Here is a 19,355-nt window from a genome sequence, read left to right as displayed (position 1 = left end):
ATACATTTTTACCACAAAACTGTTGCTTTAAACCCAAAGCTTTCATTTGTACAAGGGTAACAGTTGAAAATGGGCTATACAATTTGTTGTGCAACATCTTACCCAGATATCCCATAGGTGGTGGAAATCTACTGTTTGGGAGCACAGCACGGTTCCGAAGGGAAGGAGCGGCATTTGAATTTTAGAGGGCAAAATTAGCTGGAATCGTATGCAGATGCCATTTCGCGTTTGGAGAGACCCTAACATGCCTGAATAGTAGCGCATCCCACAAGTGACCCCGTTTTGGAAACTAGACTCCTCAAGGAATTTATCTAGATGTTTGAACACCTTGAGCCCCCAGGTTCTTCAAGGAATTTTATAACGTTGAGCCGTGAAAAAAAAATAAAAAATTTTAACTACCGAAATATTGCTTTAACCGCAAATTTTTTTCAAATTCACTAGGGTAACAGGAGATAGTGGACCATACAATTTGCTGTGCAATTTCTCCTGAGTATGTCAACACCCCATATATAGTTGAAAACAACTTTTAAGGCACAGTACAAGGTGAAAAAAAGAAAGGAGCGCCTTATTAGAGTGCAGATTTAGTTGGAATGGTTTGCAGGTGACATGTCACATTAGCAGAGCCCCTGAGGTACCAGAACAACAGAAACGCCCCACAAGTGACCCCATTTTATAAACTGCACCCCTCAATTAATTTATCCAGGGGTGCCGTGAGCATGTTGACACAACAGACTTGTCACAAAATATTACACTATTGGGTGGTGAACAAAAAATAATTATATTTTTACCACTAAAATGTTTTAACTCAAATTTTCCAATTGTTCTCAAAGGAAATAAGTAACAAGCAGGCCCCATAATGTGTTATACAATTTTTTTCGTACCATGACAACACCCCAAATGTGACTGTACAGTACTGTTTGGATGTACCGCAGGGGTCTGGAGGGAAGGAGCACCATTTGAGTTTTGGAGCACAGATTTTTCTAGAATAGTTTACAGACTCCATTTCGAGAGCCTTTAAGTGCCAGAACAGAAGAAATCTCTTTAAGTGACCAAACATTTGGAAATCACACCCCTCCAGGAATTGATCTATGGGTGTAGTGACGATTTAGTCTCTGGAAAACACCCATGGTTAAGTTGCAGAATTAAAAATTGTAAATAAGTCCTTGTTGTGCCCAGTACATTGTAGCGGCCATACATTGTGCCCAGCTTGTGCTTCTGGAAACCTGCACCCAGTACATGTAAGCAGGCTCTCCTCACTACAACAATGCCAAACGTGGATACTAAATGTGGTTTAGGCACATTGTGGGGCTCAGAAGGGAAGGGGGCTGTCACGGTTCCGCTGTGCGGAGGATTTTGCATTTGAAAATGCTCTGCTATGTGTCTTGTGCACTTGCTTACAGGTTGTCTTTCAGCCCTAGGGTCCATGCTGGTTTTTGTTCCTGGTGATCGCTCACTTCTTTACTGGGCTTGCTCTGTCTGAACTTTGCCAGTCGTAGTTCCTGTTTGCTCAGTGTGCTCTCGGCTCCTGTCTGGTGTAAGTGTTCTGATCTTGGCTTCTGATCTCGGACCTCTTCCTGACCTCGTCTCTGTCTGCTCCTTGAACCTTATACGTTACATCCCGGCTTCTGACCTCGGACCTCATCCTGACCACGTATCTGTCTGCTCTCTGTACCTTATACGTTACCTCCCGGCTTCTGACCTCGGACCTCTTTCTGACCACGTATCTGTCTGCTCTCTGTACCTTATACGTTACCTCCCGGCTTCTGACCTCGGACCTCTTCCTGACCACGTCTCTGTCTGCTCCCTGAATCTTATACGTTGCCTCCTGGCTTATCATTCCGGCTTGTCTGACTACCCTTTGATTCATACTGCTCGTAGTGTCTAGCATCACGGGGGCATTTTGATTTTGGGAGTGCAGATTTTGCTAGATTTCATATTTGAAGGCTTACCCTCCTTGTGGAGTGGTTAAATGACTACCTTTTGGACATCTGTCAAGTCAGCAGTCTTCCCCATGATAGTGATAATAGTGCAGTCTACTGAACCAGACTAAGGGACCATTTTAAACTATTAGGACGCCTTTGCAGGTATTTTTTGGTAATTATTGTGATTTTCTGAAATAATGACTTTTGGATTTTCATTGGCTGTAAGCCATAATCAGCAACATTAACAGAAATAAACACTTGAAATAGATCCCTCTGTGTGTAATGACTCTATATAATATATTGGAATAGATCCCTCTGTGTGTAATGACTCTATATAATATATTGGAATAGATCCCTCTGTGTGTAATGACTCTATATAGTATAAAGGAATAGATCCCTCTGTGTGTAATAACTCTATATAATATATAGGAATAGATCCCTCTGTGTGTAATGACTCTATATAATATATAGGAATAGATCCCTCTGTGTGTAATGATTCTATATAGTATAAAGGAATAGATCCCTCTGTGTGTAATGACTCTATATTATATATAGGAATAGATCCCTCTGTGTGTAATGACTCTATAATATATAAGAATAGATCCCTCTGTGTGTAATGACTCTATATAATATATAGGAATAGATCCCTCTGTGTGTAATGACTCTATATAATATATAGGAATAGATCCCTCTGTGTGTAATGACTCTATATAATATATAGGAATAAATCCTTCTGTGTGTAATGACTCTCTATAATATATAAGAATAGATCCCTCTGTGTGTAATGGATCTATATAATATATAAGAATAGATCCCTCTGTGTGTAATGACTCTATATAATATATAGGAATAGATCCCTCTGTGTGTAATGACTATATAATAGCAAAAGTGAACTAATAACTTATAGAGAGATGATAAAAAAATAAATCAATGAAAAAGTTCTATTCACGAATAAAGATAAACCACAAGGAAGAAATGACTGAAGGGGTTAAAAGCTGCCAAACTTCTCAAGGAACAGTGAATAAACTTTATTTCAACAAATCTGGATGCCAGGACAAGTGGATGCTGGGATTTGTAGTTCCACAGCAATAACACTGTGCCTTCCCCACCGCCCGGTGACGTCACTATAGAACTACACATCCCGGCGTGCACCGCGTGGACAGCTGTTTCCGGTCCGGAGAGGTGTCGCAGTGGTCGGGCCAGCTCTGGCTGCTCAGCCCGACAGGGGGCGGGGATTCTCACCCGGTCGGTGTCACTCTCGGCTCTTACACCCCCCTCCTCTTCTCATTATCCTCCGCCCCCTCCTGCAGAACCGGAAGTGAGCGCGCGGCCTCTATAGGCATTTCCGGTGACGTCACGGCTCGGACTCCATTAGTGCCGCAGCTGAGGGGGAAGCCGCCTGTGACAGCCCCGGAGCCGCCGAGCAGCGGCCGCGGATCTCCCCCCTCCCGTTCCCCGCTTCCCCCCCTCCCCCGTCCTCGCCTCCACACCCCGGGAGGGGGACGGCGCGGTGTCCTCTCTCCTCAGCCACCAACCACGGCCGCTCTCGGTGAGGAAACTCTGGCCTCCGCTTCCTCCTCAGACTCGGACACCGGCGGCCGAGCGACCCCTCCCCCGCGGAAGAAGCTCCGAGCCTCGGAGGAGGCGGCGGCGGCGGCTCAATCGGTCATTCCCGGCAGTAGAGGAGACAGCGGGGGCAACATGCAGGCGAACGGGGCAGCGGCGGCGGCGGCAGGCGGCGCGGGGGGCTCGGACAGCGGCGCCCCTGCGTCCCCCTCACATAACGGGGAGGCCTCGTCCTCCGGGCCCGGAGCGGAGCAGGCGCACAGCAACGGCCTCCTCAGCACCAGCAACGGGGCCGCGTCCTCCTCCTGCGCCGCCTCCAGCGCCGCCGAGCAGCCGGGCCTGAAGAAGAAGAAGCGGCTGAGCCAGGCCGACGAGGACGTCATCCGCCTGATCGGACAGCACCTGCACGGCCTGGGCCTCAAGTGAGTGCGGACACGGGGGTCCCGAGCGGTGACGTCACCGCGGGCTGTAAACAGTGTGACGTCAGAGGGCTGACCATCCAGGGTGACGTCATAGCCTGGAAATAGGATTGTTTACTGGCTGCGCTGCCCCCTGCAGGCAGGACCAGGAATGTATCCAGCTGTCAGAGACCTGGAGCGGCCGCCATCCTCAGCGCCTAGGATTGGTGCAATGGGGGCAATGTGACTACAGACATGGCGGCTAGTCTGTGGGGGACGGGGGGGATGTCACTGATTACAGACATGGTGACCGCCCCGGGGGATGTCATCGACTACAGACATGGTGACCACTCGGGGGGGTCACTGACTACAGACATGGCGGCTAGTCTGTGGGGGACGGGGGGGATGTCACTGATTACAGACATGGTGACCACCTCAAGGGATGTCACCAACTATAGCCATGGTGGCCGCTCTGTGGCAGGGGGGATGTCAGACTATAGCCATGGTGGCCGCCCCGGGGGAAGCCACGGACTACAGACATGGCTGTTGCTCTGGGGGAGGGGGATGTCACAGATTAGACATGGTGGCCGCCTCCAAGGGACCTGCTGACTACAGCCATGGCGGCCGCTCTGGAAGGTGGCGGTGTTGCCGACTACAGACTTGGTGGCCGCCCTGAGGAAAGCCGCCGGCTATAACCATGGCGGCCGCCCCTGGTCCTGTGACACCACCACTTACTCCTCTCTACAGCTCAGATCTCAGGTCATCTGCGCCCCCTGACCTCTGACAGTGTCTGTGCTCACTGAACACTCACAGTTGACTCCTTGGTTTTTATGTAAAGTAGGGGAGCCAATGGTATATGTATATTAGTACACCTCTGGTGCTTGGAGACTGGTTTTGTGTGGAGTGGAGGCTTCTGCTCTTTTCTGTCTCGCATTAGTCCCAGTCTCGGTAATCCGGTGTCTGATAATCCCATAGATCTGCTGTGCTCTCCTGGACCCTTCCTGTCCGTCCCCTGTCCCCCCTTCTGTCCGGTGCAGTGAGTGACACCTGACGTGGTGGAGCAGCTGACCCTCTGCCCATTGTGTGCTCCCCCCATCACATGAGGTGTGAGCAGATGGCGCCCGGCGTGCCCGTCCACAGCTGGCACCGTCCGTGTGTGCGCCAGGCTGAGCCGCGGTGGCCTGAAGTCAGTGTCTGTTTATAGCCCGGCTTATCTCTCAGCTGCAGGGCCTGTCTGTGCCGAGGCCTGGGGTGTCACATGCACTCCTGTAATGATTAGCCCACGCCGGCGGGTCACACGTCACCCCTGCCCATGGCTGAGCACTTCTGCCACCGTCCCAGTTTGAGAAATCTGTATTCCTATAATCTGACAGGTGCTGGATTATCAGACTTTCTGGATAATCCTAATGCCTGTGTAAAGAGGCGCTCCGCATTTATGATTGTCTAATGCCCCTTTATGAAATCAGTAAAAATGCTATACACAGAGGGGGGTCCCACAGTCTTTATGCCTCCCATTGACTGAAATGGGAGGAGCACGACCACTTCTCTGGTGACCCCAATGTTTCCTAATGTGTATCTGAGCCCCCCAATATCTGATGTCTAGGATGTGATTTGTTGCTTTATTATTGCTGGTGATGTAGCAGAGCCGGTGTTGCTGGCACAGTTCAGCTCTATTGTTTGCAGATCTGCTTTATCCGTTGGCTGCGTATATGCAGGTTGGGTCTCTTTGCGGTGTGTGTGCGCTGCGAGCGCTGAGCCTCTCCGTTCGCTCTCCTCCGCATACATTTTCTGTCGTCTTTGTGTCTTCCATCTTGCCGATGAATAAGAAGCTGCATTTTTTTTTTTCCCCCCTCCTCTCCCTTTTGGCAGCCGATAAGAGGTTAATATTGGGCAGCGATGACGGGAGGGTGATGTTTACATCCAGTAGTGGCTGAGGAAGAGGAGGACTTACTATTACTCTGCTGACACAAGGGAGGGAGGGTGACTCTGGCTCCTTTAGATGTGGGGGAGGGGAGGCTTATAGAGGAATCCTCACAGCCCGGGGGTCTCTGTAAATGTCTGAGGGAGTATAAACCAAAGTTATTACATAACCAGAGCAGTATGTGTGTGTGTGACCGCGACCCACCCGGTGATACTGACCTGTGATGGTCGCCTATAGAGGACAGTAAACAAGTGGATTAACTAGTAAGCTGCCGCTGCTCAGTACAAGGAACTGCAGACAAACAAGATGGCAGCAACTGCTGACACCCCTGCTTCTTCACTTACTCCGACCGCTGACATCCCCTCCAACCTCTTATGGTGTCCCTTGGCCCCCCCCCCAGCCTCTTGCTGACACCCACCTTCTTACTAATTGTTGCCCCCCCCCATCCTTTCCGACTCTTATTGCCCCCCCCCATCCTTTCCGACTCTTATTGCCCCCCCATCCTTTCCGACTCTTATTGCCCCCCCCATCCTTTCCGACTCTTATTGCCCCCCCCCATCCTTTCCGACTCTTATTGCCCCCCCCATCCTTTTCTCCTCTGACCCCCCCTCCTCACCATCCTTTTCTCCTCTGACCCCCCCCTCCTCACCATCCTTTTCTCCTCTGACCCCCCCCCCCCCTCCTCTCCATCCTTTTCTCCTCTGACCCCCCCCCCCTCCTCTCCATCCTTTTCTCCTCTGACCCCCCCCTCCTCTCCATCCTTTTCTCCTCTGACCCCCCCCCTCCTCTCCATCCTTTTCTCCTCTGACCCCCCCCTCCTCTCCATCCTTTTCTCCTCTGACCCCCCCCTCCTCTCCATCCTTTTCTCCTCTGACCCCCCCCTCCTCTCCATCCTTTTCTCCTCTGACCCCCCCCTCCTCTCCATCCTTTTCTCCTCTGACCCCCCCCCCTCCTCTCCATCCTTTTCTCCTCTGACCCCTCCCTCCTCTCCATCCTTTTCTCCTCTGACCCCCCCTCCTCTCCATCCTTTTCTCCTCTGACCCCCCCCTCCTCTCCATCCTTTTCTCCTCTGACCCCCCCTCCTCTCCATCCTTTTCTCCTCTGACCCCCCCCTCCTCTCCATCCTTTTCTCCTCTGACCCCCCCCTCCTCTCCATCCTTTTCTCCTCTGACCCCCCCCTCCTCTCCATCCTTTTCTCCTCTGACCCCCCCCCCCTCCTCTCCATCCTTTTCTCCTCTGACCCCCCCCCCTCCTCTCCATCCTTTTCTCCTCTGACCCCCCCCCCCCTCCCCCCCATCCTTTTCTCCTCTGACCCCCCCCCTCCTCACCATCCTTTTCTCCTCTGACCCCCCCCCTCCTCACCATCCTTTTCTCCTCTGACCCCCCCCCCCCCCCTCCTCTCCATCCTTTTCTCCTCTGACCCCCCCCCCCTCCTCTCCATCCTTTTCTCCTCTGACCCCCCCCCCCTCCTCACCATCCTTTCCTACTCTTGACCCTCCCCGTCCCCCCTCCTCACCACCCTTTCCTACTGTGACCCCCCCCCCCTCCTCACCATCCTTTCCTGCTCTGGCTGCCCCCCCCCCCCTTTCCCACCACCAATCCTTTCCTACTGAGACACTCCCTCATCCTCCTCTTTACTCTGCCAGTTTGAAAATGAAGGCACCAGTGAACAAATATTTAGCTATATGTTCGCCATTGCACAGTATATACACTGCTGCATTTTGGGGGGGAGGGGGAATATTTGGGAAATATGCATAAGTATTTTTGCTACAAGTTACATCATGACTATTTTTACTATTTTGTAGTGCCATATTCTCCCCAACTAGGGACAATGAATGCTATGTGGGCTGATCCATCTCATCCAGTGGTGCGTGCTGACATATACTGTATACTGCCGCCATTATTCATTGCTCTGTGCACTCGCAGACATTAGCGCGGTGATAGGGATCACATATCGGGTACAGAGACGGAATGTGTGTGATGGCCCGAAATGTACATGGCTCCAACAAGCTTTAAGACCCCCGTATAAGACAGAGGTGGGCTGACGATTGATTGTTCATCGGTGGTTAAAACAAATGTATATAGTATTTATTAATCTGAGGGTTTTTTTTTTTTTGTTTTTTGCTGATGATGCAGCCAATGCTGATCAGCAAAAAAAAATCTAACCTGCCTGATCGGTCTTCTAAGCGTCAATGAAGAATCGCTCGGCTCAGACAGCTGATGATCATTTCTTATGGTCAAAAACTGCTTTTAAATTTATGGAGGCGTTAACGATATCTTAAAGGGGTTGTCCACTACTTGGACAACCCCTTCTCATTGTCTTTGTTCACCCCAGCAAAATAAGCTATACTCCCCTTCGGTTTGGCTGCGATTCCAGCAATATCTGGAGTCACTGTCCCGGGGTCCACGTGACACTATGACATGCGATCCCTGCAACCAATCAGTGTCTGCTTCATTCACCCCGCCTTCGGACATTTGAGGAGGAAGTCAGCGCAGGGCTCACATCCTGATCAAATGTCCAAAGTCAGGGAGACAGAGGCTCTGTGCTGATTGGTCACGGGGCTTGTGTGCCATAACATTGTCACATGGACCCCGGGAACGTGGCTTTAGACATCGCTGGAACCATGGCTTCACTGGTTTCACTGGAGGTGAGTTAGATAGATATATCGATCTCTAACTCAACTCCAGTGAAGCCTTTTACTTTATTTTTTGTATAATTTTTTTTTTTTTTTTTAATATGGGGTGAACACTGAGAATAAGAAGGGGTTGTCAAAGTAGTGGACACCCCCTTTAAATACACAACAAGTGTAGATGGAATGAAGGACTTAGAGTGCCAAGATGGAAAGCTCAAACATGGGACAAAGATACTGACTACTGCCAGGTACGACCAGGACACATTTGAGATGGATGACGACGAACTGGAAGTTGTGAAGGATTTCAACCTACTCAGATCAATGATCACTCAAGATGCAGCAACGACACTGGACTTAACTAGGAAAATGGCTATGGGCAAATCAACAACATAGTCACTGGGCAATGTCCTCAAATCGAGGAACGTTTCACTGGTGATGAAGACACTGCTTGTACATAGTCTAGTCTCGGCTCGTACATAGTCTGGTCTCTTCTTGGTGACAAACAAATGCGAAACCTGGATGATGATTGAACAAGACAGAAGAATCAACGCCTTCGAAATGTGGTGGTGAAGGATGTGATCAATACCAGGGATGGCAAGAAAAACAAATCAAGCCACATGTATCACTTAAAGCAAGGATCACCATGCTACGACTCATCTACACATCATACAAGGAGAACAATCACTGGAGAAGGACATCGTGGTCCTAAGAATACATGGAACAAGGCGAAGAGGAAGACCAGGAACTTGATGGCTCAATACGATCAACATAACGGTGGAGAAGACCCTGGTGGACCCTATCTAGGCTGCACAAGGTCGATCTTGCTATAGAGCATTCATCCATCAAGTCACCATGGCTTGAGATCAAGCTGAAGGCTGTTTGTAAACCTTCTAGTGACCTCCACAATGGTGGAGCGATCATTCAGAAATTAACAGGTTCAGCTAACATTTACCATGTGGTGTTCACTTGCCACTAATCATACATCACTCCGGACAATGCATTGATGTTTTAAAGCCAATGGGCCAATACGCACAGTCGATTTTTCTTAGAAAAAAACATTTGGTCTGTGACACTCGGACAAAAGCTGCCCCTGGAGGTGTCTTTCATCGTCTGAACACTGAATTTGTACCGTGGTATCTTGACGTGGAAATTAAGGATCTAACGTGTCCCGTTCCAGACCGCCGCTCCTTGATCCTCCCTGAGAATAGTGATGGCGGCTCTCGTAGAGGCCACAACACGCCTTTCATTACTGTTCGAGTGTGCCGATACCGGCAGGTTCGGCCTACGTTATTCTAATGTGCCGGTGGCTTTTACGATTATGGCACCTTCTTCCCAATTCAATGCGTGGGCAGCACTTCTTCCTTGCACTAGTAGTCTTGACATCTTCACTTCCTCACACATCCCTTTTAGGACTGGCCCAAGTGATAAATGGTTGGTGGGGATCCCCCTCTTTGCCTAGAGGCAGACCACCCTCAGGCCATACAGTCCAAAGGGACAGTGGTCTAGTTGGCACTCATTCTCCATGAAAATGATACATATTGCCCAGTGTTGCACCCGGGGAAGAACTGATAAATACTGTTGGATGGAGCACCCATTATTATAGAAGGCTTACATTGATGTGAATAATGCCTCGATGAGAGAGTCATAAAGGACATCCCCTTTAAATTCTGCCCTTCACTGCGAGTCTTAGCCCAAACTGACATTATAAACTAAGCATGCTGACCTTTGAGTGGTGTAATTGAGTACTTGGTGTACCCTGGGTGTGGCAGAGAGGCACGGTGCACCGTTCGTCCCCTGGTTTTGGATGTCCCCACCTCCCTTTCTGGTGACTGACTTGGGCTAGGTTCATACTTCCGTTGTTAAATCCATCAGGTCCGTCAGCACCGGATCAGTCGTTTTTAAGTTGTCAACTGATGCAACGGATGTGTTTTTCACAGGATTCCTTTCACAGGAATCATGTGAAAAAACTGATCCGTCGCGTCCGTTAGGCTAAGTTCACATTTCCGCTAAAATCTATCAGTCACAATCCGCTGCTCTTGTAAACAACGGAATCAGTTTAGCGGATTCCGCTGCTCCCATAGACTTGTATGAGCAGCGGATTGTGACTGATGATGCTGCGTTGCACCCTCCGCCCGACTGATCAGTCGTGGAACGACTGACCGCCGGGCGGGGGGAACGCAGCATGTAACGTTTTTTGAGCAGCGAGATCCGTCGGATTTCGCTGCGCATGCTCTCTGGCTCCCTGCACACGTCACCAGCTTTGGTTGGTTACCCGATATTTACCCTGGTTACGGTGCAAGGAGCCAGCGCTAAGCGGTGTAGGCCCATAACCAAGGTAAACATCGGGTGCTTTGCTGTTACCCGATATTTAGGCTGGTTACGTGTGCAGGGAGGCCAACACTTCCCCGCTCGGCCCCGCCCCCTCCCGCACTCCGCACATGTATGTACACACACACCTGTCCCCAGCCATGCAGACAAGCACTGCCACTGACACCCTCGTCTGGCCCCGCCCCCCGCTCGGCTCCGCCCCCTCCCGCACTTTGCATGTGCACACACATACATACATACATACATACATGCACATACACACTCACTCATACACTCACCTGTCCCCAGCCATGCAGACCGCAGCACTGCCACTGACATCCTCAGCGCCTGGCCCCGCCCCCCGCTCGGCTCCGCCCCCTCCCGCATTCAGCATGTGTTGTGTATACACACTCACTCACTCACCTACCTGTCCTGCAGTCCCTGCGGCACTGACGCTCGGCTCCCCCGCCCCCCCGCACACAACGGAATCCGACAAAGAATTCTGTTCTTTGTCATCCGTTGTACAGCGCATCAGTCACATGCGTCAAGCGACGCATGTGACTGATACAAAACAACGGAAATGTGAACTTAGCCTTACATCCGCTGTGCGTCCGTTTTTTGACGGATCAGTCATGATCAGTTTGTGTTTGGGACAGCCCAGTGGGTGTGCCAAACCTGCTGGGCATGCTCAGTAGAGCATGACGGAATCCAGCACCATAGACATACATTACAAGCGTGACTGAATGCGGCGGATTCCTGCGCGGTGCGTCAATTTTGACGGCCAGAAAAACGTTACATTCTGCATTGACCGCTGGGCGGGGAGCAAACGACGGACCGCAACGCAGGGTCATCAGTCGCAATCCGCCACTAGTGCAAGTATATGGGACACAACGGAATCCGCTAAACAGATAGCGTTGTTTACCAGAGCTGCGGATTGTGACTGATATATTTTAGCGGAAATGTGAACTTAGCCTTAGGGTAAGTGCACACATCAGTTTTTTGACATCAGGCACAATCCGGTCAAAAAACTGATGCGACGGATCCGGCGAAAAAAAAACCGGATCACTTGCATCAGTTTTTTTTTTTTTTTTTCCCCATCAGTTCCTTCAGTTTTTTGACAGATCCGTTGTGATACTGAGCATGCTCAGTTAAAAAAAAACTGATCCGGTGGCCGTAATCCGGTTTTTGCTGTAGGCCATAGGCTTGCATTATAAAACACGCCATATCTGGCGCGATACGGTTTTTCGACGGAGACAAACGTTCACCTCAACGTTCCAGCCGGACAAGCAAATTTTGCCAGATCCAGCGAAAGCTGGATGGAACGCATGGCCATCCGGCGTCAACAGACGCCGGATGCGTTTTTCATGTTTCTGCCGGATTGCGCCTGATGGTCAAAAACTGATGTGTGTACGCAACCTTACCTGAGCTCTCTGCAGTCAGTGTTCACTGCAGACAAGACAGCACTGTCAATCACCAGGTAAGGAGGCGGAGACATGCTAACTTAGTGGGCGGAGCAACACACTGAGCTTTTTGGTCAACATCCTAATTAGCATATTTTATTGAAGCCCCAATGTGGAATAATGTTCACGATCTCCGCTCAGTCTTTCAATGGAAACTATCATGTTGGAATATATTTTTTTTTTTTTTTTTTATGTATACATACACACACGTCAGAGTAAGGCTATGTGCGCACGTTGCGTACAAGCCCTGCAGAAATTTCTGCAGCGATCTGAAGAGCACATGTGCGCTTTAAATCGCTGCAGAAATGTCCGTAGTGAGCGCCGATTCCATGCGCTCTGCCTGCAGCTCCTGCCATAGACAGAGCAGGAGCTGCCGGCAAAGCGCAGGAAAGAAGTGACATGTCACTTCTTTTTGCGCAGCGCTTCGGCAGTAGCCGAAGCGCTGCGCTCTTAGACGCCACGTGCGCACGGCCCCTGCACAATCTCCATAGACTGTGCAGGGGCCGCAGGACGCATGCAGTTACGCTGCGCTACAAAGCGCAGCGTAACTGCATGTTTTTACGCAACGTGCGCACATAGCCTAAGAGGAAATGTTATCCTCTTAAACCCATTGTTCTCTCATTGTAGGTGTATAGATGTGGTCTTGCTCATTAGTGCACTTATTTCTCACCGCTGTGTATTTGCTACATTTTGGAGTTGCAGTTTGATACATTTTACCTGCATTAATACATTGTATCAAACTGCAACTCCAAAATGTAGCAAATACACAGCGGTGAGAAATAAGTGCACTAATGAGCAAGACCACATCTATACACCTACAATGAGAGAACAATGGGTTTCAGAGGATAACATTTCCTCTTACTCTGACGTGTGTGTATGTATACATATTAAAAAAAAACCAAAAAAAAAAACGGGTAGAACGGATCCGGTACCGCATCCGTTTTATCCCCAAAGATTTGCATTGTTACCGGATTGTACCTGATGGCTGTGCGTTGCATCAGTTTTTTTCCGGATGCGTCAAAATTAGTTAAAGCGGCGGCCGGAGGCAACGTAGCTTACAACGTTTCTTTGTCCGGCAACGGCTGCTGCGGCGCATTTTTCAATGCATGCCTATGGACGCCGGATGCGGCGCGATGCGGAAAAAACGCATTCGGCCGCCGCATGCGGTTTCTTCCACTGCGCATGCTCAGTAGCGTGCCGCAACCGGAAAAAAAACGGACGGGCCGCATATAAAAACTTATGCAAAGGATGCGGTGTTTTCGCCGCATCCGTTGCATAGGTTTCACAGCCGGATTGAGCCGCACTGCTTAAACCGGATGTGTGAAAGTAGCCTAAGACGCCACCTCCTGTCCTGATGAGTGTTACAATGTATTAATGCAGGTAAAATGTAACACTCATCAGGACAGGAGGTGGCGTCTTAGGCTACTTTCACACATCCGGTTTAAGCAGTGCGGCTCAATCCGGCTGTGAAACCTATGCAACGGATGCGGCGAAAACACCGCATCCTTTGCATAAGTTTTTACATGCGGCCCGTCCGTTTTTTTTCCGGTTGCGGCACGCTACTGAGCATGCGCAGTGGAAGAAACCGCATGCGGCGGCCGAATGCGTTTTTGCCGCATCCGGCGTCCATAGGCATGCATTGAAAAATGCGCCGCAGCAGCCGTTGCCGGACAAAAAAACGTTGTAAGCTACGTTGCCTCCGGCCGCCGCTTTAACTAATTTTGACGCATCCGGAAAAAAACTGATGCAACGCAAAGCCATCAGGTACAATCCGGTAACAATGCAAATCTTTGGGGATAAAACGGATGCGGTACCGGATCCGTTCTACCTTTTTTTTTTTTTTTTTTTTTTTTTTTTTTTTTTTCCCGGTTTGTACCTGATGGAAAAAAAACTGATGTGTGAAAGTAGCCTTACCGGCTTTGGAGCCTTGTAATGTGATTGTGTACATACTGGGCACGCTCAGTAGAAAATGACGGAATCCAGCACTGGATTCCATCGTAAGACTGCACCATAGACTACCATTATACCTCTTGATGTATTGTGACCGGAATGCTGCGCAGTGCGTCGTTTCGACGCTTGGAAAAACGTTACATTGTGCTTTGCTTCCACCCGACGGTCAGTCATGTGACCGATGCAACGCAGGACCTTCAGTTGCAATCCGTCGTTATTACACCTCTATGGAAAAAACGGAATCCTGCAAATCATTATGCAGGATTCAGTTTTTTCTTAAAGTGACGGATTGTGACGGAAATGTGAAAGTAGCCTTTGATATTGGTTGATCTGCAGGCACATAGCATTACAATGCTGCCACCGTCCGGTGCACTGATTCTGCAGCTACCAGGAGAAAATAAACTTCTTTCCTCCTGGGAGCTGCCGGCTGTCAGTCCTAGGGGCGGTGCTCCGAGCAGCTACAGTCTATATTGTGAGTGGCGGCTAGAAGCACAGGCCGGCACGAAGATTGACAGCTCATAGTGCAGAGCAGTCATTTCCAGGTTGTGCTGACAGCCGCTGCTCACTGAGGGCTGACTATGGACACTCTTCTACAACTGAAAGCCAGCGGCTCCTGGGAGGAAATAAGCTGATATACTCCCAGTAGGGTGGCCAGGCAGCATTGTAACGCTCACTATCTGCAGAATAACCCGAAGTCTGAAGGTAAGGCCGGTGTCACACTTGCTAGTATCGCGTCACATAATGCAGTACTGCCTGCCACTCTCCGGACAGGGGCGTGCCGCGCCGTACCGGGTGATACAACTCAATTCTCGCACAAGTCACTTACGTGACGCCGGCCTAAAGAGTGTTTTCAAGGTAACTGCTTTTCCTGAAAGGCTTATTTCCAAAAAAAATGCTATTACCGGTCTATAGGATCCAAAGAATGAAGCTCTGCAGCATCAACCAGAATGGAGGAATGGTGCGCATGCTCGGTGTGCCGCACTATACATGGTGTATGGGACTGAGGGAAATATGGAAATGAATGGTGTGGAGGTCGAGCATGCGCAACATTTCTCCATTCTGATGGAGGCTACAGAGCCCTGATCTATGGAGTCATTGGGGTCCAGTTGGTTGTATCCTCAGCAATCACAAAGTCATCGCCCATCCGGCTTTTTTTTGGAGATTAACCCTTTAATGTCTGTTGGAAGCTTCATCAGTTTCCATCATAATTACCAAAATTAGTGCAGCAGGGTTTTTTTTTTTTCTTGTGAAATGACTGATACGGACCCAGCCATACCTATTCATATTCATGCCAACACTGTCCCCATTGGGGCTCACAATCTAAATTCCCGATCAGTATGTTTTTGGTGTTTGGGAGGAAACCGGAGACCCCGGAGGAAACCCACACAAACACGGGGAGAACATACAAACTCCTTGCAGATGTTGTCCTTGGTGGGAATTGAACCCAGGCCCCCAGCGCTGCAGGACTGCAGTGCTAACCACTGAGCCACCATACCGCCCACTATGAGAAGTTTGACCACTTTTCAACTTGGCCGGTTGGGTCATCACTTCCTGATTTATGGAGGGTCCCCACAATGATGAGAAAAATGGGTGTTAGGATCATTGTGGGGTCCCAGGGTCCGACCCCCGGTACTTGGCTAGTCCGGTGTTGCTATATTTGCACTGATGTGATAAGGACCTTTGCTGGATGAGGCTGTATGAGGTTGGTTGCTGCTGGTACGTCTAGTGCGGCGGTGCTGTGCCACGTCTCCGTCTGTGGGTCCCGGTAAGTCGAGCGGCTTCTGACACTGTGTCTCTCTTGCAGCCAGACGGTTGATCTCCTCATGCAAGAATCAGGATGTCGTTTAGAGCACTCGTCTGCTACCAAATTCCGCAACCATGTCATGGAAGGGGAGTGGGATAAGGTAATGATGCCACTCCATTACTCCTTTCATAGTAGGTGCTGGTCAGAGGGTGCACGGCGTCTCCTGTCAGGGCAGCTTCGTACAGATCTTGTGTTTTGGATGAAATGACTTTTCTTCCCTCGCTGCGAGTTTCTAAGATGGTTTGATTTGATCTTTGCAGGCAGAGAACGATCTGAACGAGCTGAAGTCTTTAGTGCACTCTCCGCACGCCGTGATGGTAAGAACCCTTCCGTCTCCTATCATTAGCATGCCAGCTAGTCATCGCTATTATGCATGGGGGTGGGGGGTCCTGTGCTACTCAAATTATTTGTTTACTGCGCAAAATCAACTTATAATTTTGCAAGAACTCTGCTTGCTGTCTTTAAATTTTTTTTTTTTATTTTTGCAATTAAAATTGTTTTCCAACCTTGTGAAATCTTTTTGCCAAATGACTGGGAATGATCTAAAATATCAATAGGAGTATATTCCTGTATAACTTGTGTCAGTTTCTGGTCTTTCGCCGCTGGAATTTGTTTTGAGGGCACTACTATTAAGATGTCTACACATGACCGCTGCAGCCGATCACTGCTGACAGTGGTGAACTCTATTGTGTTGTCAGTCATGTGTCGACGTGCAGCTTCATAGGTTAAGCCTTATAAACCTGAGCCGTAGAACCAGAGAAACCTCTGCACAGGGGCAGTGGTAAGGTCACTGTGCACGGTGTGCAGAATTAGACTTTGTATGTGATGATTAGGTCATTAGGTCTGGTGAGGAAGGGGCTGGGTCTTTAGGTCTGGTGAGGAAGGGGCTGGGTCTTTAGGTCTGGTGAGGAAGGGGCTGGGTCTTTAGGTCTGGTGTGGAAGGGGCTGGGTCACTAGGTCTGGTGTGGGAGGGGCCGGGTCATTAGGTCTGGTGAGGACGGGGCCGGGGCCTTTTGGCTCTGGGGAGGACGGGGCCGGGGCCTTTTGGCTCTGGGGAGGACGGGGCCGGGGCCTTTTGGCTCTGGGGAGGACGGGGCCGGGGCCTTTTGGCTCTGGGGAGGACGGGGCCGGGGCCTTTTGGCTCTGGGGAGGACGGGGCCGGGGCCTTTTGGCTCTGGGGAGGACGGGGCCGGGGCCTTTTGGCTCTGGGGAGGACGGGGCCGGGGCCTTTTGGCTCTGGGGAGGCCGGGGCCTTTTGGCTCTGGGCAGGACGGGGCCGGGGCCTTTTGGCTCTGGGGAGGACGGGGCCGGGGCCTTTTTGGCTCTGGGGAGGACGGGGCCGGGGCCTTTTTGGCTCTGGGGAGGACGGGGCCGGGGCCTTTTTGGCTCTGGGGAGGACGGGGCCGGGGCCTTTTTGGCTCTGGGGAGGACGGGGCCGGGGCCTTTTTGGCTCTGGGGAGGACGGGGCCGGGGCCTTTTTGGCTCTGGGGAGGACGGGGCCGGGGCCTTTTTGGCTCTGGGGAGGACGGGGCCGGGGCCTTTTTGGCTCTGGGGAGGACGGGGCCGGGGCCTTTTTGGCTCTGGGGAGGACGGGGCCGGGGCCTTTTTGGCTCTGGGGAGGACGGGGCCGGGGCCTTTTTGGCTCTGGGGAGGACGGGGCCGGGGCCTTTTTGGCTCTGGGGAGGACGGGGCCGGGGCCTTTTTGGCTCTGGGGAGGACGGGGCCGGGGCCTTTTTGGCTCTGGGGAGGACGGGGCCGGGGCCTTTTTGGCTCTGGGGAGGACGGGGCCGGGGCCTTTTTGGCTCTGGGGAGGACGGGGCCGGGGCCTTTTTGGCTCTGGGGAGGACGGGGCCGGGGCCTTTTTGGCTCTGGGGAGGACGGGGCCGGGGCCTTTTTGGCTCTGGGGAGGACGGGGCCGGGGCCTTTTTGGCTCTGGGGAGGACGGGGCCGGGGCCTTTTTGGCTCTGGGGAGGACGGGGCCGGGGCCTTTTTGGCTCTGGGGAGGACGGGGCCGGGGCCTTTTTGGCTCTGGGGAGGACGGGGCCGGGGCCTTTTTGCCTCTGGGGAGGCCGGGGCCTTTTTGCCTCTGGGGAGGCCGGGGCCTTTTTGCCTCTGGGGAGGCCGGGGCCTTTTTGCCTCTGGGGAGGCCGGGGCCTTTTTGCCTCTGGGGAGGCCGGGGCCTTTTTGCCTCTGGGGAGGCCGGGGCCTTTTTGCCTCTGGGGAGGCCGGGGCCTTTTTGCCTCTGGGGAGGCCGGGGCCTTTCTTTCATCTTTTAAAACCTTTACTGGCACCAAGCATTGGAGACTTCTGTGGGGCCTTGAACTGCTGAAAAATCAGATGCCATTTCCTGCACCACTGCTGGAAGAAAGTGTCTTCTAAAAACTGGCGTGACGTTTGGGAGTTAACTTTGGTTCCATGTTCAACCTAAGAGTTTCAATTAACTCTTCTTTACTAAACCCAGCTCATAGCTGGACCCACTGCCACCTCGCTGGTACCGAAGTGGAGGTCTGTTCCCATTACTGAACCAGCCATGGGCCATCCATCTGCTCCATCAGTAGTCACTCTTTTATCAGTACATAAAACATGTCAACAATCTGCCCTCAGATATTTCTTGGCATTTCCAATTCTGTGTCTTGCTCAGTGGTGGTCGGTTCAGCCTCCTCACCTCGGCCGTGTCACTGACCACCTTGCACTTTAGGCCTGCAAATAGGCTGCAGTTCTGCAATGACAGATCTGACGGATAATGGTTTCTCGGTTGCTTCATGTTTGACTCTTCTCAACGCTTTGTGTATAATATATACCCGCCCAACAAGTTTCCTTGCTCCCTGTTGACTATTTGCAACAAAACTTTTGCTGGTTCTGTGATCGCCCCAATATCTGAGCAATTTTAGGAGCGCTGTCCTCTGTAATAAAAACAATTTGTAACTTTCAGAGTTGGGGAAATTAATATTATTTATTTTTTTTTTATTCTTTTTTTTTTTTTTTGTCTAGTCCCTTTCTGCCTGAGAAAAACAAGTTGCCTATTAATTCTGTGCTGTGATAGAGGGCGGGATACCCTGAGGTCACACACCCTCTTTATACAAATACACATCACTTGATCTGCTTCATCCAATCATCATGCAGGTGTATACAGTTCGGAGGTGCGAAATCTTTATAAAAATGATGATACAGTGACAACTCACTGCCTGATAATTCTATACAATTCCTCCCATCCAGATTTCATGCGCACATATATATATATATATAATTTGTTTTATGTATACATTTATTTATTTTTTGTGTATTAAAAGCTAAAGTCTGTTAAAGGGAACCTGTCAAGTGCAATATGTATCTAGTAGCATGAAGGAATCTGTCCCAAGGGTGTTATAACCCACAACTAGTCCGCCCTCTTAGC

The 19,355-nt window shown here is 50.7% G+C and overlaps 1 protein-coding gene across 1 annotated transcript in view; it reads left to right on the top strand.

Annotated features, from left to right (window-relative positions):
- Positions 1-3,137: 3,137 nt before the first annotated feature.
- The window catches only part of WDR26 (WD repeat domain 26), an 87,977-nt gene continuing 71,759 nt past the window's right edge, over positions 3,138-19,355 (top strand). The window contains 3 exon segments of the mRNA XM_075339081.1: positions 3,138-3,910; positions 15,962-16,061; positions 16,222-16,278. Of these exon segments, the coding sequence (XP_075195196.1) occupies positions 3,624-3,910; positions 15,962-16,061; positions 16,222-16,278 (444 nt within the window). The 5' untranslated portion in view covers positions 3,138-3,623.

The sequence above is a fragment of the Anomaloglossus baeobatrachus genome, chromosome 3 (assembly GCF_048569485.1).
Source record: "Anomaloglossus baeobatrachus isolate aAnoBae1 chromosome 3, aAnoBae1.hap1, whole genome shotgun sequence".
NCBI lineage: Eukaryota > Metazoa > Chordata > Amphibia > Anura > Aromobatidae > Anomaloglossus > Anomaloglossus baeobatrachus.
Note: the sequence above shows the minus strand (reverse complement) of the source record. Positions and strands in the feature narration are given on the sequence as shown.